The sequence below is a fragment of the Fundulus heteroclitus genome, chromosome 7, assembly GCF_011125445.2.
Source record: "Fundulus heteroclitus isolate FHET01 chromosome 7, MU-UCD_Fhet_4.1, whole genome shotgun sequence".
NCBI lineage: Eukaryota > Metazoa > Chordata > Actinopteri > Cyprinodontiformes > Fundulidae > Fundulus > Fundulus heteroclitus.
In genome coordinates, this window is record NC_046367.1 from 34,107,919 (window position 1) to 34,125,486 (window position 17,568).

At 40.7% G+C, this 17,568-nt stretch overlaps 1 protein-coding gene across 1 annotated transcript; it reads left to right on the forward strand.

Moving 5' to 3' along the window:
• Window positions 1–15,554: 15,554 nt before the first annotated feature.
• On the forward strand, window positions 15,555–17,205 carry LOC110367119 (alpha-protein kinase 1). The gene is made up of 3 exons (XM_021311801.2): window positions 15,555–15,813; window positions 16,088–16,410; window positions 16,499–17,205. The coding sequence occupies exons 1-3, from the start codon at window positions 15,651–15,653 to the stop codon at window positions 16,643–16,645; spliced, it is 633 nt and encodes a 210-aa protein (XP_021167476.2). The 5' UTR covers window positions 15,555–15,650; the 3' UTR covers window positions 16,646–17,205.
• The last annotated feature ends 363 nt before the right edge of the window (window positions 17,206–17,568 follow it).

Genomic DNA, 17,568 nt, shown 5'->3' on the forward strand with positions numbered 1-17,568 from the left:
CAGCTGGCCCCTTTATTTGGACTGCTTGAAAGACTTCACATTCCTCACTTGTTTGCACAACACTTTAATTTCCCAGCTTTCTTAAAACCTTAAAAAGAGATGATTAAGGTGCAAGAAAAGTTTAGCTGCCCCAGCAGAACTAACAGGAGTGAAAAGTGCTACATTTTTATTACCAGCCTCCATTTATTTGAGTTTTATGAGACTTTTAAATGCGAAGAGAGTAAGTTTGTTTAAACCATTTTCTTGAATATTTAGAAATACAGACATCTCATAAGCAGTGCTCTGATCCGAGGTGCTCCCTTGAGTTAGGGTTGGCATATTTATGCATCCAAGTATTCAATGAAGCAAACATGCAATTACATTTGCATCACTTTAATGAATAAGTGAGATGTTTCTTGTTCAAAACAGTGTCTGTTTCTTTTTCTCAGACACTAAAAGTAACAGTCTGGACCATTAATGTCAACCTATGAGGGGAAAAAGTCTACCCATTATTAAAATATATGGCAAAATTTTTATTTTATTAGGTTTCATAAACATATAGTATCCTCTTAGTTATGACCATTGAGGTTTGTTTGCAACAGCTCCTTATGCACTAGAGAACAGCCATGTTATCGCCATAAAAAAGAGCTTTAAAGAAGAGTACAGGCAAAAGCTTTGTAATTGCTGTATTGGGAAATATTTGAATATACTTTGCCATCATAATTTAAGGCAAGGCTGGAAATGAACTGGCTTTCTCAAAAAAGGTTAAAAAATTTAGTCATAGAAGATGAGAGGATATAGGATTTTGTTATGGAAGCAAAGGTCTTTATACCTGCACACTGTTCATGAGACACTTCGGCTCTCGGCCATCAACAGCAGGGATTGGCTATATTTAGGGTATCGCAAAAGAAGACCAAGCAAGTATGGATAAAAATGGATGGCTGAAGGATGTGAGAATGAGCTAAGAGACTCATCATCTAAGTCAGCTATCCATCTCAGGATGTCCTTGAGTGTTTGTTCTTCGGATGTTAAGCATACAAGAATAATGCTCTGTGGCCTTTAGTCTGTGTTTCTCTCTACATACAGCGATGCCTTTCTAAAATATTTAAACCTCCTTAACTTGTCCTTATTTTGTTACTCAACAACCACAAAATGAAACACAACACAGTGCATGAGTTTGAAGCTGAAGGAAACAACACACGATCTTAGTATTTATTTATTTTTTGCTTGTGTGTTTCTTACAAATTCTTACAAATCTCTTTTACTGCGATCCTCCTAAATAAAATCCCATGCATGCAACTGTCTGCCTTCAGAAGTCGCCTGATTAGAAAACCTTCTTTGAGACCTAACAGAGGTTTGTTAGAGAACTTTAGACAACAAACACCATCATGAAGACCAAGGAACACACACTCAAGGATAAAGTTGAGTAGAAGTATAAAGAAGAGACAGGTACAATATCCCAAGGTTTGGCCATCTCACAGACCTCTGTGAAAAGAGATCATTTGAAAATATGACTATGGCATAATTACAAATATCCAGATATATGATGTTCCCTAACAAACCCTTGTAAGGGGCTGAGGCTTAAGGTGTTCTCCTGAATCTGTGCTCAAAATAGCATGGTTAAATCTAATTACCTTTTCTTCCGCAAGTACAGACTCTATTTAAACATAGATGTGTGTGGAATCCACAGACATTTCCAAATAGTTTAAAAAATTATTAAAACAATAATTATTTGAAGAACTCGTTAATTGCTGAAAAGTTACGTTCCTCCCCCAGTACTGGAGGTTGGCTAACAGCCACGGCAATGAGAGCATTAATTGGAGAAATAGTCAAGAGGCCCATGGTAACTTTTGAAAAGCGACCTCAGGAGAAAAAACTTGTCAACTTATAGTAGTGAAATCCACAAATTTGACCGTCATGGGAGAGGGGCAAGGGTGCTGAATCACTAAACAGAAGCCAAAATAATTTTCCATGGCATTTTAACATAAGCCATGTAGGGAACACAACAAACATGTGGAAGACAATGCTCTGGAAAACTCACACCTTAAAATGTTGTTGGCAGAGTGATGCTGTGGGGATGCTTTTTCTTCAGCAGACTGGGAAGTTGTTTAAAGTTGCCAATATAGTAGATGGAGCTAAATACCAGGAAAGGTTACAGGATAACTTGATGGAGGCTGAAATAAACTTTAGATGGGGTGGTAGTTTACCTTTCAGCTTGGAACACAGCTCTAAAATTACATACATATGATGAAAATGTTTAGGTCAAAGCATATCGTTGTGCAACAATAGCCTAGATTTACAGTGTCTCACAAAAGTACACAAGCAAAAAAATTATGTGTATACCCTAAAGTAATTGGGCAAAATAGTGCCTAACAGGACAGGTCCCCCTACCAGAACAGGCCTCACCACGGTGGACCAAAGAAGTTCATTGCACTTGTTCAGCTTAATATTTTCTTTTCAAAATAGACCTGTGAGTTGTTGCCAGCATTGCTGCAGAAGTTGAAGGGGTGATGGGTGAGCCTGTCAGTGCTCAGATCATAAACCACACATGCCATCAAATTGGTATATATATATATATATATATATATATATATATATATATATATATATATATATATATATATATTTACGCATAGGGTTTAAGGTTGGCCTGTAAGAAAAATAATTCACAATTTATCTGGGTGAAATGGTGGTAAATAATAGAGCCAACATTTTCCCAGTTATCTGATATCCAGTTAATGGTCTTTTTCCTATAACAGGCAGCGTAATCCAACTTGTGAAAGCAAATATTTTCTCTCTCAAGACCCACTGTAATTAAAGTTGAAGAGGAAAATTAACAGCATTTTTTTGCACAAATAGATAAACTTGTGTTCATTAAAATAAATGTGCTGAGTAAACTCATTGTCTCATAACTGGCTGCCAATATTGTTGAGTGTTTTATAAACGATGTGTTGTAAGGCCAAGAGGACGACAGAGCGGCTGTGCCCACCAGCATGGCACTTTGTTGTATTTTTAATCAACGAGCCTCAGCTTGAGATTTGATAGAAAGTAAACTTCTATTTCTATAATCACAGTAGGAGGAAATAAGAAGACTGCCGCCGGCAGGGACCAGTAATAAAAACCAGTGAGTTTGTTTTTCGTGCAGTAACAGGAGCAGAGGAAGAACGTCGGTTCGGAAGGAAAGATATTTTACATTTTACACAAGAACAAGGATCCACATGGTTCACTGATGAAACTGAACCGATTTCTCATTCCAAAAGATCACAGAGACTGTGTGAGGAAATTGGAGACTCACCTGCAAGATTCAAAATCACCCTTTTCTACTGATGCATCATTGTCATTTGCATCACAGTTGGAAGAGTTATGTTATTCACTCAAATTTGTATGAAAAAAAAAAAAGATTTTTACACAATTGGACTGTATCAGTGCCAGCATCGGTTCCTGCATTGCAACAGGGAAATCAGAAACTTCTTGTAGTTTGTGAGCATTTCACTTGTGCTCTTATGCTTATGCATCAATCTACATGTATTTTAAAAAAAGATTTTGGATTTTTCATCCTTTCGAAAGGCTGACAGATCGATGAGAAATGTGATTTAAATAGTCATCTGGGTGCTTCCTTGGCCTTACAGTGGGAGAGGCGATATTAGAAGAGCAAAATGGCCCCAAATGCCACCCCTGCTGACTATTTACCGAGTGCCACAAAGTCAAACAAATATGGCACGGCTTTGCTCAAACACTGTAATCACTAGGGTGGTCACACAGGCTCAGGCACACAGGAGGTGACAGGCCTCAGTGAATACCCACAGTGCCCTCTACTGGGAGCCGAGAAATCACCAGAGCAACGCCTCCAAAGTCCATTTCTGACAGGAGTCGTGCTAAAACTGGGGTCTCAGCTTTTAAAGTGGACATCAAACAAAATGGAAATTGTGCTCCTACACATAATTATCAGACCCTTTTCTCTTTGCTCTGCTGTGATTAACCTGCTTGAATTGCCTTGAAAGCCCCAAATTGTAGTTATTTTTGACTTGAAGATCCTCTCATTGTTCTCTATGCTTTAACACAGCTGAATGTACGAAAAGCAGAAACTCAAAGTGCATCACACTGCGCAGCTATTCTGTCAACACACGGGGTGGTCCATTTAAGCTTTAAGTATCCAGCTCACTCCGAGGGAGAGAGATGTGGATGTGTTAGTGATCATAACTATCCTCTGACAAGACATCAATATACATAAGACCATTTTAATGCAGGAGCTGTCTGACAGCTGCTGCCAGCACAGCACAGCAGAAGCAAATATCCCAGAAAACCCCCTAGGACAGGGCGTTTCTCGGATGCTTTAATCTTAGCGGCGCAGAGTGTGCAAAATTACGATCTTATGGAAATGATGCAAATAATCACGCTGCCATCCTCCATTAGTATGTCATGGCCTTGAATTATGCAATGTTATGCATAGTGTTCTGTCCACCCACCACTTTTGCATTCAGAGAGCAGAGTGATGGCTTGCATGTCTGATAAATATTGCAAGGAGGATACATTTGGTCCATCTACCTCACCACATAAATCAAGACGCTTTCCAGTCCAAAACGTTACAGAAGCCTAACCTGGCCGCATGAATGCTTTCGGTCTTTGTCCTTTCACCATCTCATGATTACCCGTTAATATCAGTTTAAATATGCTATGGATTGATCTCAATATAGGGTAATATTTTTTATTGTTTGTTCCTTAGATAGAGCACTCTTTGACCAATATGTCTGTCTGATTCGATAGAATTGACCTTGTAAAGCACCTTGAGATGACATGTGTTGGGAATTGGCGCTATAGAAATAAAATTGAATTGAGTTATTCTGGCTATTCCCCTTAAACAAACAAACAAAAAAATGTTCATTGCAATTTCCTAGCTGGATTTCCCCTGATTTACTTTAGAGACACTACTAAAGGGGGAGTTAAGTATGTCTGTGCAGCGAAGCGGTTTTGTAAGAGTCAGCAATTTTTGATAGATAGTTAAATGGCATCTTGTGTATTTAAATTGCTTTAAAACCGAAAAGTATTTGTGGAAAAAATAATGATTAGGGATTTGTTTTATAAAAATTAAAGCCTTCTCCTTAGAGGGAATTAGGGGGAAAACGTGACTGTTTCTGACCTACTTTTAAAGTTTGATAAAATAGGTGTGGTTCTGCACCGCCCGAAATTGGGCCAGATGGGCTTAACAAGCTATTATTCAGAAAAACTTTAAAGGTGCATTGCGCAAAATCCAGAGTTTTTGCACAAGTTTGCCCCCTTGTGGCAACAAGTTGAAATTACACGTGTGCTGTGCACATGCATGGGAGAAGAGGGAAAGTATCAGTTGCTGTGACTGCACAGGTCCTTTGTTTAGAGTGTTCTGAGGTAAGAAATCTAAGAAAGTGTTCTCTTGCTAATGCATCAATTACGGCAGAGACTCAACACAGTAGCAAGGTAAACGAGAGCGCGTCAGACAAGTTCAATGTTTTGCAGAGGTTCTTATCCATGCATTTGTGTTTATGCGCATTGATTGCTGTAATCTCTCCTGTCTGGGTTACCAAGGAAAGGTTTTAGAGGCCTGCAGAAGGTTCAAAATGCAGCTTTTCACATTTTAACCAAAACTGGGAAATGCAAGCATATTACTCCAGTACTGACATCCCTGCACTGGCTGCCTTGTCAGGTGTGAGCTGATTCACCTACAAGGCACTAAATGGTCTGGGGCCTTCTTATCTGTCCAACCCTGTGCACCTGTATGTTCCACCCCGTGCTTTCCGATCTCAGGGTATGGGTCTTCTAAAAGTTCCTAAAGCGAAAAGAAAAACTGTTGGAGAGCGTGCATTTACCTTTCATGCCCCGTCTTTGTTGAACAATCATTGAGCAGACATGTTCTGTGGAGGTTTGTACAGCTAAGTTAAAGACCCACTTGTTAACTTTATCATATGCGGATTGATGATATGTCAAATTTTTTTTCTTTTGGTGTTTCTTTTTGTTTTTATGTTTTTTTGTTCTATTCCTTGTTTTATATACTTTTTTTATAATCTACTGTTTAACACTTTTTTGAAAGTTTAGTTCAATTCAATTCAATTTTATTTATATAGTGCCAATTCATGATATGAACATGATATGATGTCATCTCAGTGTGCATTACAGTGTGCTCTGGGCAGATGAGACCAAAATTTAACTTTATTTTATTGAGGGCAACTAGCTTTACCAACCCTCCTCCCCCCCTCCCAACCCCCTCACACACACACACACACACACTAGAAGGTGGTTCTACAAACTGTAGACTTGTAGAGAAATTTTGAAAACTATGTGTCACTTTAGCATCAAACTATCCAAACAACTATCCCACAATGCCAAATTGTTAAAAGTGGTTGAACACTTTTATTTAAAAAAAACTGTGTCATCTGCTGGTTTCTGCACTGTCAGTTTGTCCCTTCTGTTTTTATTTCCTGTTTTCTGTTTAGTAGCTGTGGGCAACAAGGAGGAGAACTTTTGTTAACCTTAAAGCCGTTCCAGGCTTTGGCACCCTGTTGGTTTCTTAGCAGCTGAAATCTGTTTTCTGGTTTGTTTTTTCCTATCGTCGTACATTTCAATGCTGTTCAGTACAAATATATGCTGTAACCTCAAAATACACACAATGTAGCCACATTTATATGGTGGGTGATTTTGGCCTGCTATCAGCTACACCTTTCTTAACTATATTCTATATACAGAAAGGTGCCCTATTAGGGTTACATTGACAGGACGCTGATGTGATTAAATACATGACATTTAAATCTGTTTGAAAGAGAACCAAAGAAGCATGAAATTTATGGCATTAGAGAAGATTGTTCCTCCATTATCTTTCTTTTACTCACGATAAATGAAATCTGTATTTCAGGTAAATGCCTCAAATTCTGCAGCTGCAATCAATAACGATCAATGCAACAAGGAACAGAGAGCACCAGGGCCATCTAAATTAATAATAAAGTCTTACCTTTTTAAACTCAGATGAGAAAAAATAAATAAAAAAGCCTAAAATGAAAAAGAAAGCAAAAAAAGAAGGTTGACACTGTTTAGGTTCGTGTTGTACCGGTAAATAAGTCTAAATTAAAATATCAGAAAGACACATTTTTTCCTAAGATTTGTGTAATCTAACCTACCTCAATGCAGGAGAGCATTTTCAATCAAAATTTTTTCAAGAATTTGGGGTGAGCTTCACAAGGAGTGGGCTAAGGCAGTAGTCCGAGCATCAGCCACTATGCACAGACCAAACTTGGGCTAAAAGCTTCTTACCTGGGATAAGGGGAAAAAGAACTGGGCTGCAGCTCAATAGTCCAAAGTCCTGTTTTTAAATGAAAGTACATTCTGCATTTTAGAGCCTTTCAAACTTCCTTCTGCTAACAAGCTTAATGGAGATGCTGATTTCATTTTCCAGCAGGACGAGGCACCGACCCTCGATGTCAAAGGTACCAAAAGCTGATTCACAGGCTATTGTTCCTGGGCTTGATTGGCGAGCGAACTGGCCTGACCTGACTCTATGGGAAGTTTTTAAGAGGAAGAGGAGAGACACCAGACCCAACAGTGCAGATATACCTGAAGACCACTATCAAAGCAGCCTGGGCTTTCATTACCACAGGTTGATCGCCTCCATACCACGCCACAATTAATTGATGTCTTAGCAAAGCCCTTGGTGTTAGTCTGCTTTTTTTTATTCCAAAGATGTTTTGATGTTTCGTTCAGTTTCTCAGAAAACATTTCGACACCTATCCAGGGTTTTTTGTCAATTCTGTTTTCTGGAGAACTGAGCGAAAGTCCGGTTGCCTACGATTTAGGCCTGTTTGCTGTTGCAATGACTTAAATAACCGTATTTGCACAGACATGGACACCCCATTGTTTCCGAGTTTAAACAATCCCAAACAATCCAAGCGGTCAGCCTTACCTTAATGAAATTGGTGGACATGCAGATACAGTTGAGACCAACCAAGGATCAAACCCTGAAGTAAAATGGAAGCTTCTTTGGACACAAAGGTCATAGTCTATCAAAGAGTTTACAGTACTGCTATTTTAGACACCTTCAAGATTGACTAAAACCTGGAGCTCCCCACATTGACAAATCAAAGTCTATGTGGAGAAGAAAAACTTTGGTCAGATGAGGTTTGAGCTGTTTGGCTGCAACAATAAGTAGTTTGCGTGGAGGACTCAATGTGAGGCTTTCAAACCTAAGAACAATTACCTACTATCAAGCATGGTGGTGGAGGCTGTGGGGGTGTTGCAGTGACAGTGATACATGAGTTTATTCTCCCTCAGCCCCCTATCATCCCAAAAAGAAAAACATTACTATAGAAATTCTTCATCTTCACCTAAAATTAACGCCTAGATGCTTGAATCCCACACAAACATAAACATTTGTTTAATGGACAAGACCGAATAATATTAGATCTGTGGAATGACCCAGGCACCAACCATATTGAAAATCAATGTCCTAAGCTCAAAGTGGGGATCTGTGTCAGGAAATCAACTAAGTCAAATATCTCCACCTTTTTTTGATGATAACAGTTGATAATTATCCAGCCTGATTTATGTCAGGATCTTGTTTTTGGCTACAAAATCACATGTTTTGTTTTTCTCCACGGCTTGCTAAGGGGCATTTGGCTGCCAAAGAGCAGGACAGTGTGCATTATATACTTCAATAAAATCATCAATAAAAATCTAACTTATGTATGCGGTTCTTGCTTTTAAAATCTATTAAAGAAACTTTAATTAAATGTTCAGAATTAATGTGAAGCTTTTACTAGGTGCATGTAAAAATCGTCATTTCTTCTTTTATGCACTGTCAAAATTGGGTTTTTTATGATTTTGTAATGTGACTAAAGTGGTGCATTAATCTTTTCTACCATTGTTTTAGTCATAAAATGCCCAGATTTTCTTTAAATCTCAAGCCCATTATGTCACTCTCCTTCAGAATGTCTTTGCAAACCTTTCATCCTTCCCGTCGTTTTTTTTTTTTTTTTTTTACAATGCCTGTTTTTTTTTCTTTACGTTTTTGCTCAAACTCTAATAAAATACATTACGAGAATGTGTGTCCAGAAGCTTATTAGAATGCTACGTGTAAATGCCAAAAATAAAAGCATTTTTGTTCCAGGCGTTGTAGGAGGACACGTTTTCTGCCTGGGTTTTTCATTTCAGACATGGCGCTTAATCCTCTGCTAAGGAGCTGTTTGGCCAGAGAGAGAACAGGAGAGTTTATGCAGGTTTAGTCTGCTGAGAAGTGGAACTAAGATGTGTTCAGAACACGGATTCTGGCCTCGGCTCTGGTTAGCTGCTTTACACTTGCCAAAGTAAACAGAGAGAAAAACACAAAGTGGAGCTAAAATACACTTTTCTCTTCTGTAACTAATACTGCATTTAGAGTCCAGCAAAAATAATTTTAGCCTTATCTGTACACCCTCAGGCAGACTTTTTAATCATGGCATCTAAGGCTGTAAAGACATTAAACACAGCAATATTAGTTAAACATTTGAGCTTAAATGTTTAAGACCTTCCTTTATTGATGTACATCTTGATTCAGTTACACCATTTTCATTTTCCATCTTTGTCAGTAACGACTGCCGTCAAGTGTTTGAAATAACTGGCAATGACCCTTTTGCAGCTTCTTTTATAGACATTTTGGTCCACTTTGCTTAGTTGAATTATTTTAGTTTTACGGCTTTTTGATCAAGACTGGACTGTTTAAGGTCTTGCTTGAGCATCTCAGTCAGATGAAAGTCTTGACTTTGTCTAGGCCACTTTAAAACCTCCATTTTGGGTTTTGCTGAGCTCTTCAGAGGTGGACTCACTGGTGTACGACATAACCCACTTCAGTTGGGATTAAGGTCTCCAACTGATAGCTGTACACCATCCTTCAGGATTTTCTGGCATTTCTGGCCATTAACAAAATTAATTGTTCCGTCAACAGCAGTCAGACATTCACCTCCAGCAAAGCAGCTCCATCACACAACCCAAGCCATACTGGTCGGTATGGTTTTCTTTTTGTGAAATGCTCAGTTAGATGTTTGCCAGATGTAACAGGATGCAAACCTTCCATTTTTGTCTCAACAATCCTACACTGCACATTTTCTTGAAATCAGTCTATTTGTCCTTGATCTGAGCAGGTAAATAAGATTGTCTTCCAGGGAATAAGTATTTTGACCCCTAAAATTTGTTGATTAGATATACTGCACTTTAAATAAGATGGTGGAGATGAGCTGTTCCTATTTTAAGTGCAAAAATCTTATAAATCCAGTCTACAAAGCTCTGGATCCACTGTCTGTGCTGTCTGAGACAGACAATGGCAGAGTCATCAGAGAACGTCTGTGGTGGCAACCTGGTAAGCTGATGGAGAAGTCTGCCATGTAGAAGATGAACAGATGAACAATGGTGCCAGCACAGTTCCCTGCAGTGCTCCCATGCTGCAGACCAGCCTGTCAGAGATACAGCCCCATAACCTGACATACTACAGTTGACCAGTGAGGAAATCTAGTATGCTTTTTAGGTGGTATTCCACTCCTGACCACACTGGCTTGTCTTTCAGGATTTGCGGTTGGATGGTGTTGAAAGCATTGGAGTAATCAAAGAACACAATCCTCACAACGATCCAAGGATTCTCCAGGTGGGCCAGAACTTGGTGCAGCAGGCAGATGATGGCATCATCCACCCTGATACCAGGCTGGTAGGTAAACTGCAGGGGATCCAATGAAGACCTCACCAGGGGGCGAAGAAGGTTGAGGATCAGCTTCTCGAGGGTCTTATTTAAGTGTGATGTTAGTGCTTCTGGCCTGTAGATGTTGCTGTCCTTTTTGGGGTGTGCGGTCTTGGGCACTGGCACCACACAAGAGGTCTTCCACTCCTGCGGTAGGCCTAATCTCCTCTGCTTCAGACTTATGTTGATGATGTGTCCCATGATGCCACACAGCTTATCCACGCAGCACCTCAGAAGCCTGGAGCTGATACCATCCAGACCTGCAGCCTTCCTCACTTTGGTCTTCTGCAGAATGTTCCTCACTTGGAGCATTGAGAAGGACAGGGTGGTGGAGGGGGGCTCATTAGTGGAGTCATCCCAAGTGGAGGGGGTGGATGACAGCTGAGAGCTGAAAGATGTGCAGTTCTGAGTGGGACAACAAACAGACATCCAGGGTGAGGATCTATGCAGCATTTTAGGCTGAGTTGGAGGGGCAGGCTGGTCAAACCCCAGGAAATGATGGTTCTGCTTGTTCACCCATCTCAAGGCACCTACAGCCTGGGCGTTCCGTTTGTGACCTGAGATGTTTTTTTAGGCTTTTCCAGACATCACTGATGTTGTTGTCCTGCAGCTGCACCTCTACTTTCTTCCTGTAGCTGTCTTTTCCTTCTCTGATACGTCTCTTCTGTACATCTCTCAGCTCTTCCTTATTCCTACCTGAAAGCCCCCTTGTTCCCCCTCAGCAAATATTTTATTTCACTGTTTATCCAGGGATGCTGTTGGAGAAGCACCTCACCTTCATAAGAGGTACAGTGGAGTCCAGACAGAATAGATATACTCTGTGATGCACTCTGTTATTTAATCCAAGTCCTCCCCGGTGTCACTGCTGTTCGCTGGAGTCCCAAAGTCTTAGAAATGGTGTTGTAATGCCTTCCAGACTGCTAGATGTCAGTGACTTTCAGTTTCTCATTTGTTCTTGAATTTCCAGTCCATAGAGGTATTTTCTTTTTAAAGGTGACCAAAGGTAGGAAAAGTAAAGACTACCAACAGCTTTGTGAGTGATCAAAGTTCATTGATGAACATGTTCAGAGGCAAAGGACGCTAGTCTAGGCACTGTGATGCTTTTGACAATCTTCTGTGGAGAAGGCTTGGCTACTACTATGCGTTTGGATATAAGTTTGATATCTTCCTCCTCCAGCATCGCTGCAGACCATTTCACGGTAGTCCCTCTTTCAGCGAGACAACGTGCCGTGCCACAAAGCAAACTGTTTCAGGAATAGCCCTCCAGATTTCAGTCAAATTGAGCATTTTTTGGATGTGCAGGCTAAACAAGTCTGATCCCTTGGTGCAGTGGAGTCCAAGCCTCAATGGGAGAGAGCTTTTTTTATGCATATTCAAGCATATTTTTGCTGTTTGAAGATGCATTGCATTCGTCAAAGAGCGTAACTAATTGCTGCCTCTCTCCACATCTGCTGGGTAGGAACAAAAACGTCTATTTTCCACCTCTGTGAAGAGCTGGCACGTTTGGTTATTTCGGAGGACAGTTTAGCAAAAGATTAGCTTTTACCGGTGATGCATGGCAGTCCGACGTTATTACTCTGTACCATATGAATCTGAGCAGTGAGAAATGTCGGCTTCTATTTGACAGCTCATTTGTCACTCCTGTAGGCTTTTGTGAGTCATCATCCTTATCAGCCTTTCAGTATCCAGACGAGAACCCTCCACCTGTCCTCTCGAGTGGAAACATCCCTGGACCTTCGCCTGCAGCCACTCATACCGCAACCTCTTGAGCTGTAGTCTAGCACACACTCACACAGGGGCTGGGAGCAAATAAGAAGAGGCACTGATTTTATCTTCCCACCATCACCAGCAGACATGTTTGTCCAGTAAACTTACAACATCTCAGTTACCTTTTAATTTTTTTTTTTTTTTTACAAAACCAGTCATGACAGCATATCCCTAAACCCTTTTCACGTGGTATTCTTTGGGAGATTTTATGGAAAATACCAAATCAACTCAGCGCATAATTGAGAAATGAGAGGGAAAGGAAACATCCACCCATTATCTACACCCACTTGTTCCATGCAGGGTCACAAAGGGGGCTGGTTCTCCTCTACAGCAGCCAATGGCTGGGAGGTGGGGTACAGCTCGAGGCAACACATCACAAGCAGCCCTGCGAAAACACAACCACACCTGAGGGCTATTTACACCAAGAGAAAGCCCTGGCCAGGAGCTGAACTATGGGCCTTCTTGCTGTAAGGCAGGGGTTTTCAAATTCTTTGAATGTGAGCCTCCATGGGAATAGGTAAACATAACATAAACATAAAATTGAGCTGTCATTAGAGCAAATTCATAAACAATTGTTTTCAACAGCAGACAAACTGAACTCACGTCAACAGGAGACGTCAACTGAAATAATAATAAAAAAGATAATCTGAATTTAACAGATGTCAACACGTTCCATATTCCAATTTATTTTTTAGGCTAATTATACACAATTTAACCAATTGCTATTTTACCAACCAAGCATTTTATTAGATCTTATCTGATGTATTTCTGATGTTTGGCACTTTGTTTTACCTTTTGTTAAAGCGCTCTTTAAATAAGGATGACAATGATGATGAATATGATCAGAATAAACTTTTGCATCACCTCCCAGAAGCTGGAAAGAAAAGAGACAAAAACATTTTTCACACCTCACTTGGTAACTCTAATATTTTAGTCTAAATATTTTAGCCTAAATATTGTAGGCTAAAATATTAAACTTTGTATTTGTTTTTCTTCAATCCCACGGTGATGTTTAGTAATTTCTGCCAAAGGCTGCAGCATTTTGATTTAATCCATCTGAATGCAGTATTTGCAAGCCATACTCTGATTGAATGGAAAAAAAAACCTGTCTGTGATTGGCTGGTGGAGTGGACAGTTTTTGAAGTCGCGAGTGCAGAAACAGTATAGCGATCGATGTGTGCTAGACACAGAAATGTGGCAAGATGCTTTGTAACTACCCAAAGCATCAGCTTTGGGTAGTTACATGTTTCATGCCACAATGGTCAGAATGAGTCACAACAAGCATTCCTTCATTCTTGGGAGTGGCCATCTTCGCCATGGAAAACGATACACATTCCTAAACACTATGTCTTTGCAGCTGATGCCCACTCCAAGTGGCATGAAGTTGTACTGATGAAATCTACTACCTCAGAAGAGAAAACTGTAGAGGTACTTGGGTCCATTTTACCCATGAACATATCGTGAGACAATAGGCCCGTTTACACTACACTTTTTTAACCGAGCCGAGACCAGTCCGAGCTCGGTAACCGAGATAACTCTCGCGTGTAAATGGTCAGCAGACTGAACTGAACCGCACTAGACATAACCAGACGGTGCTAAATGCAGACCAGTTCCTGGGGAGGTCTCGGGGTCTGTCTCATTCCGCCTACTTCTACACTTCGAACACTTAGTTTTAAGTATATAGTGTAGATAACACAAAAAGTCAGTGCACTGAAGGTACCTGGACGACCCCCTAAAAACGGTCACAAAATGCAGTGTGTAACGATGGACCCTACTCGCACTAAACGGACGCCATCTTGACTACAAAGCGGAAAGGGAGGGACTAGGGACGTCGGGAAGATGATCCCATTTTGAAAATAATGGCGAACAATTCAGCCGAGACAGCCGGAGCTGCGACACCGCAATCATATAAATGTAAGTAATGGTGGTAATACGAGGCATTGTACTCTCGTCTAATGCATCACTTACATGTCCCTCACTGACAGAAGCTGATATATATATGCCGCCGTCTGTCTTCTTCCGCTTATCCGGGGTCGGGTCGCGGGGGCAGCAGCTTCAGTAGGGAGGCCCAGACGTCCCTCTCCCCAGCCACTTGGCCCAGCTTCTCAGGACGAACCCCAAGGCGTTCCCAGGCCAGCCGGGAGACATAGTCCCTCCAGCGTGTTCTGGGTCTTCCCCTGGGCCTCCTCCCGGTGGGACGTGCCCGGAACACCTCACCAGGGAGGCGTCCAGGAGGCATCCTGACCAGATGCCCGAGCCACCTCAACTGGCTCCTCTCGACGTGGAGGAGCAGCGGCTCTACTCTGAGTCCTCCCCGGATGACTGAGCTCCTAACCCTATCTCTAAGGGAGAGCCCAGACACACTAAGGAGAAAACTCATTTCAGCCGCTTGTATCCGGGATCTCGTTCTTTCGGTCACGACCCAGAGCTCGTGACCATAGATGAGGGTAGGAACGTAGATCGACCGGTAAATCGAGAGCTTCGCCTTTTGGCTCAGCTCTCTCTTCACCACAACGGATCGGTACAGCGCCCGCTTCACAGCAGACGCTGCACCAATCCGCCTGTCGATCTCCCGCTCCATCCTCCCCTCATTCGTGAACAAGACCCCAAGATACTTGAACTCCTCCACTAGGGGCAGGACATCCTCCCCAATCCGGAGAAGGCACTCTACCCTTTTCCGGTTCAAGACCATGGTCTCGGATTTGGAGGCACTGATCTTCATCGGCTGCAGAAGCTGGCATATATTTTTGGCGGGCTGAAAATTCGCGTTCACGTGTGTTGCGTTCGTCACGTCATCCCGTCATTTCCGGTAAGCGTTTTTAACATAAGTGTTCCTTTTGGAACAATACTAACGATCGAAAGTGGGCACTACGGCAGTAAGTGGTGACGGAAGTATTCGGAATGAGACAGACCCTCGGCCTGTTTTTTTTTTTTTTTTTTTTATCCCGGTTATCTGATAACGAAAAGCGCATGAGCAGACCGCGTCATGCCAGTCAGCTGTCCGCGGTTTTTTTCCAGCGTGTCTGGCTGCTGCACGTCCCGATTCACACTCCATTCCAGTAGGTGGCGGTAATGCCCCTCCGGTAGTAGCTTGCCAACCACCGTAAAACAGAAGAAGAAGAGGAAGAAGAAGAAGAAGAACTGTAAACAACAACCGTAATCTTCTCCACGCTACATTTTGAAGATGGCTTCAAAAGTGCGTGGTGCGACCTGGGATGACGCCGAGACTGAGGCTGTTATTACAGTTTGGGCGGAGGACGCTATCCAGGCGATGTTGGAGAGCGCTAAGCATAATAATAATAATAACCACGAGGAGCAGCGTGAGAACCTGAACAGCACACAGGATGGTAAGTAGGCTCTCTACACCATTTCCACATGTATGCTTCAACAACTTTTTTTTTTACAGTATTAGTATTAAAATGGCAAAATTTGCTGCCATTACAAAATGTGTCATATTCAGTCTTTATATTATTTATATCTATCAAATTTAAACATATAAATTTTCACTCTTATAATGCGGCATTTAATGAAGTAGCTCTACATGTAAATTAAATAAATTGAAAGAGTGACCATGTTTTTCAAATTAAGTATTTATTAATTGTTTTTGCTTTTTTGTTACAGAGATGGATGATGAACTATCTATGAATGGGTCAATAGCTAGTTTTATTTCTGAAGAGCCAGGAGGAAGTCGCGTTGCTGAATTTCCTGTTGATGAGACTCCTGCTGCTGAGGCTCATAAAGTAAATGTTAAAACCAGGAGGAAGAGCAAATTAGTAGAAGCCCTAGATAGTACAATAGAGGCATTCATAAATGCTCAAAGACATTCTGATGACCGCTGGTTGGCAGCATTTAAAGAACAGCAGGAGTCGGTCCAACGCCACCAACAACAGCAGCATGAACAGCACCTAAACCTGATACGAGAAGTAGAAAGAAACCGACTTCAAGTAAGAATGCATTTATTTAATAACTCAAAAATTGTAATGTATTTATATTTCACATGGACGTAAATTAATATGCTTTTTATTTTAACAGGCTGAAGAGAGAGTGAGAAAACAGCAACAGGAACATGAGATGCGACTGATGCAGATGATGGTCCAGCTGATGCCGCAGCAACCAGCACAACTACAGCCCCTGAACCCTGCATCACCTTCTATTTCTAACTTTGGACCATATCAGTAATTGTACAATATATAACTCAAGTTTTAGAAATTATTTACAATACATATCATCTTGCATACAAAAATTGTTTGTTTTCTTTACTTTTTTTAAACTACACATCACACCAGTAATTTCAGAAATATGTATGAAACTATACTGTAATAAACTATTTACAAAACATGAAATACTTCAATGAAGGTAAGGCTAATTTTGATTAGCAAAGTAACGACAGAGAGCATTTCTTATATATCGTGGGCATTGTCAATATCAGGATAATTTTCCCCATCAACCCAATTGTTACTAGGTGGCTGATTTGCCTCATTGGCCCACTGATCAAGGAAATCCTCTCCTTGGGTCTCATAGAAACATGACTTTTAGTTGGTGTCTGAATGTTTTAAAAGAGAGGTGGATAAAAGGAAAAGAAAAGCTGTTGTGTGGCACATTGATTTTGATTTATGGATTACATCTCATGACAATCTGAAACTTAGTTTTTATGGAAAATGAGAATAATCACCCTACATAAGACCAATTAAAAAGGGATTTTGACACAAATGTTATGCTGTGGTCTAGGCCCTATATCCATGGATATGCAAACTTTAAAATTCAAAGTGTTTTTTGTCCTCAGACCAGCTAAATAAACTGGTTTAGAGACAGCTTTTCATGATAAAATGACAACTCAATTTAACAATATATGCAGGAGAAAGACTTATTAAAGAACCACCATTTCCTTTTTTAGGTTTTAAAATAAAGAAAACTAAACTTTTTCAAAAGATAATGACTAAACTCTCTTCTATGGCACATTATTTGTGGAAGAAAACAACTAGTTTCCAACCTAATGACAAGAAAAAATATTACCGGTACTTTTGGTTTCATTCTGTTTTAGAAATATAGTGTGATTACTCCATAAATTGTTAAAACCGGCATTTGTCATTACATCTATAACC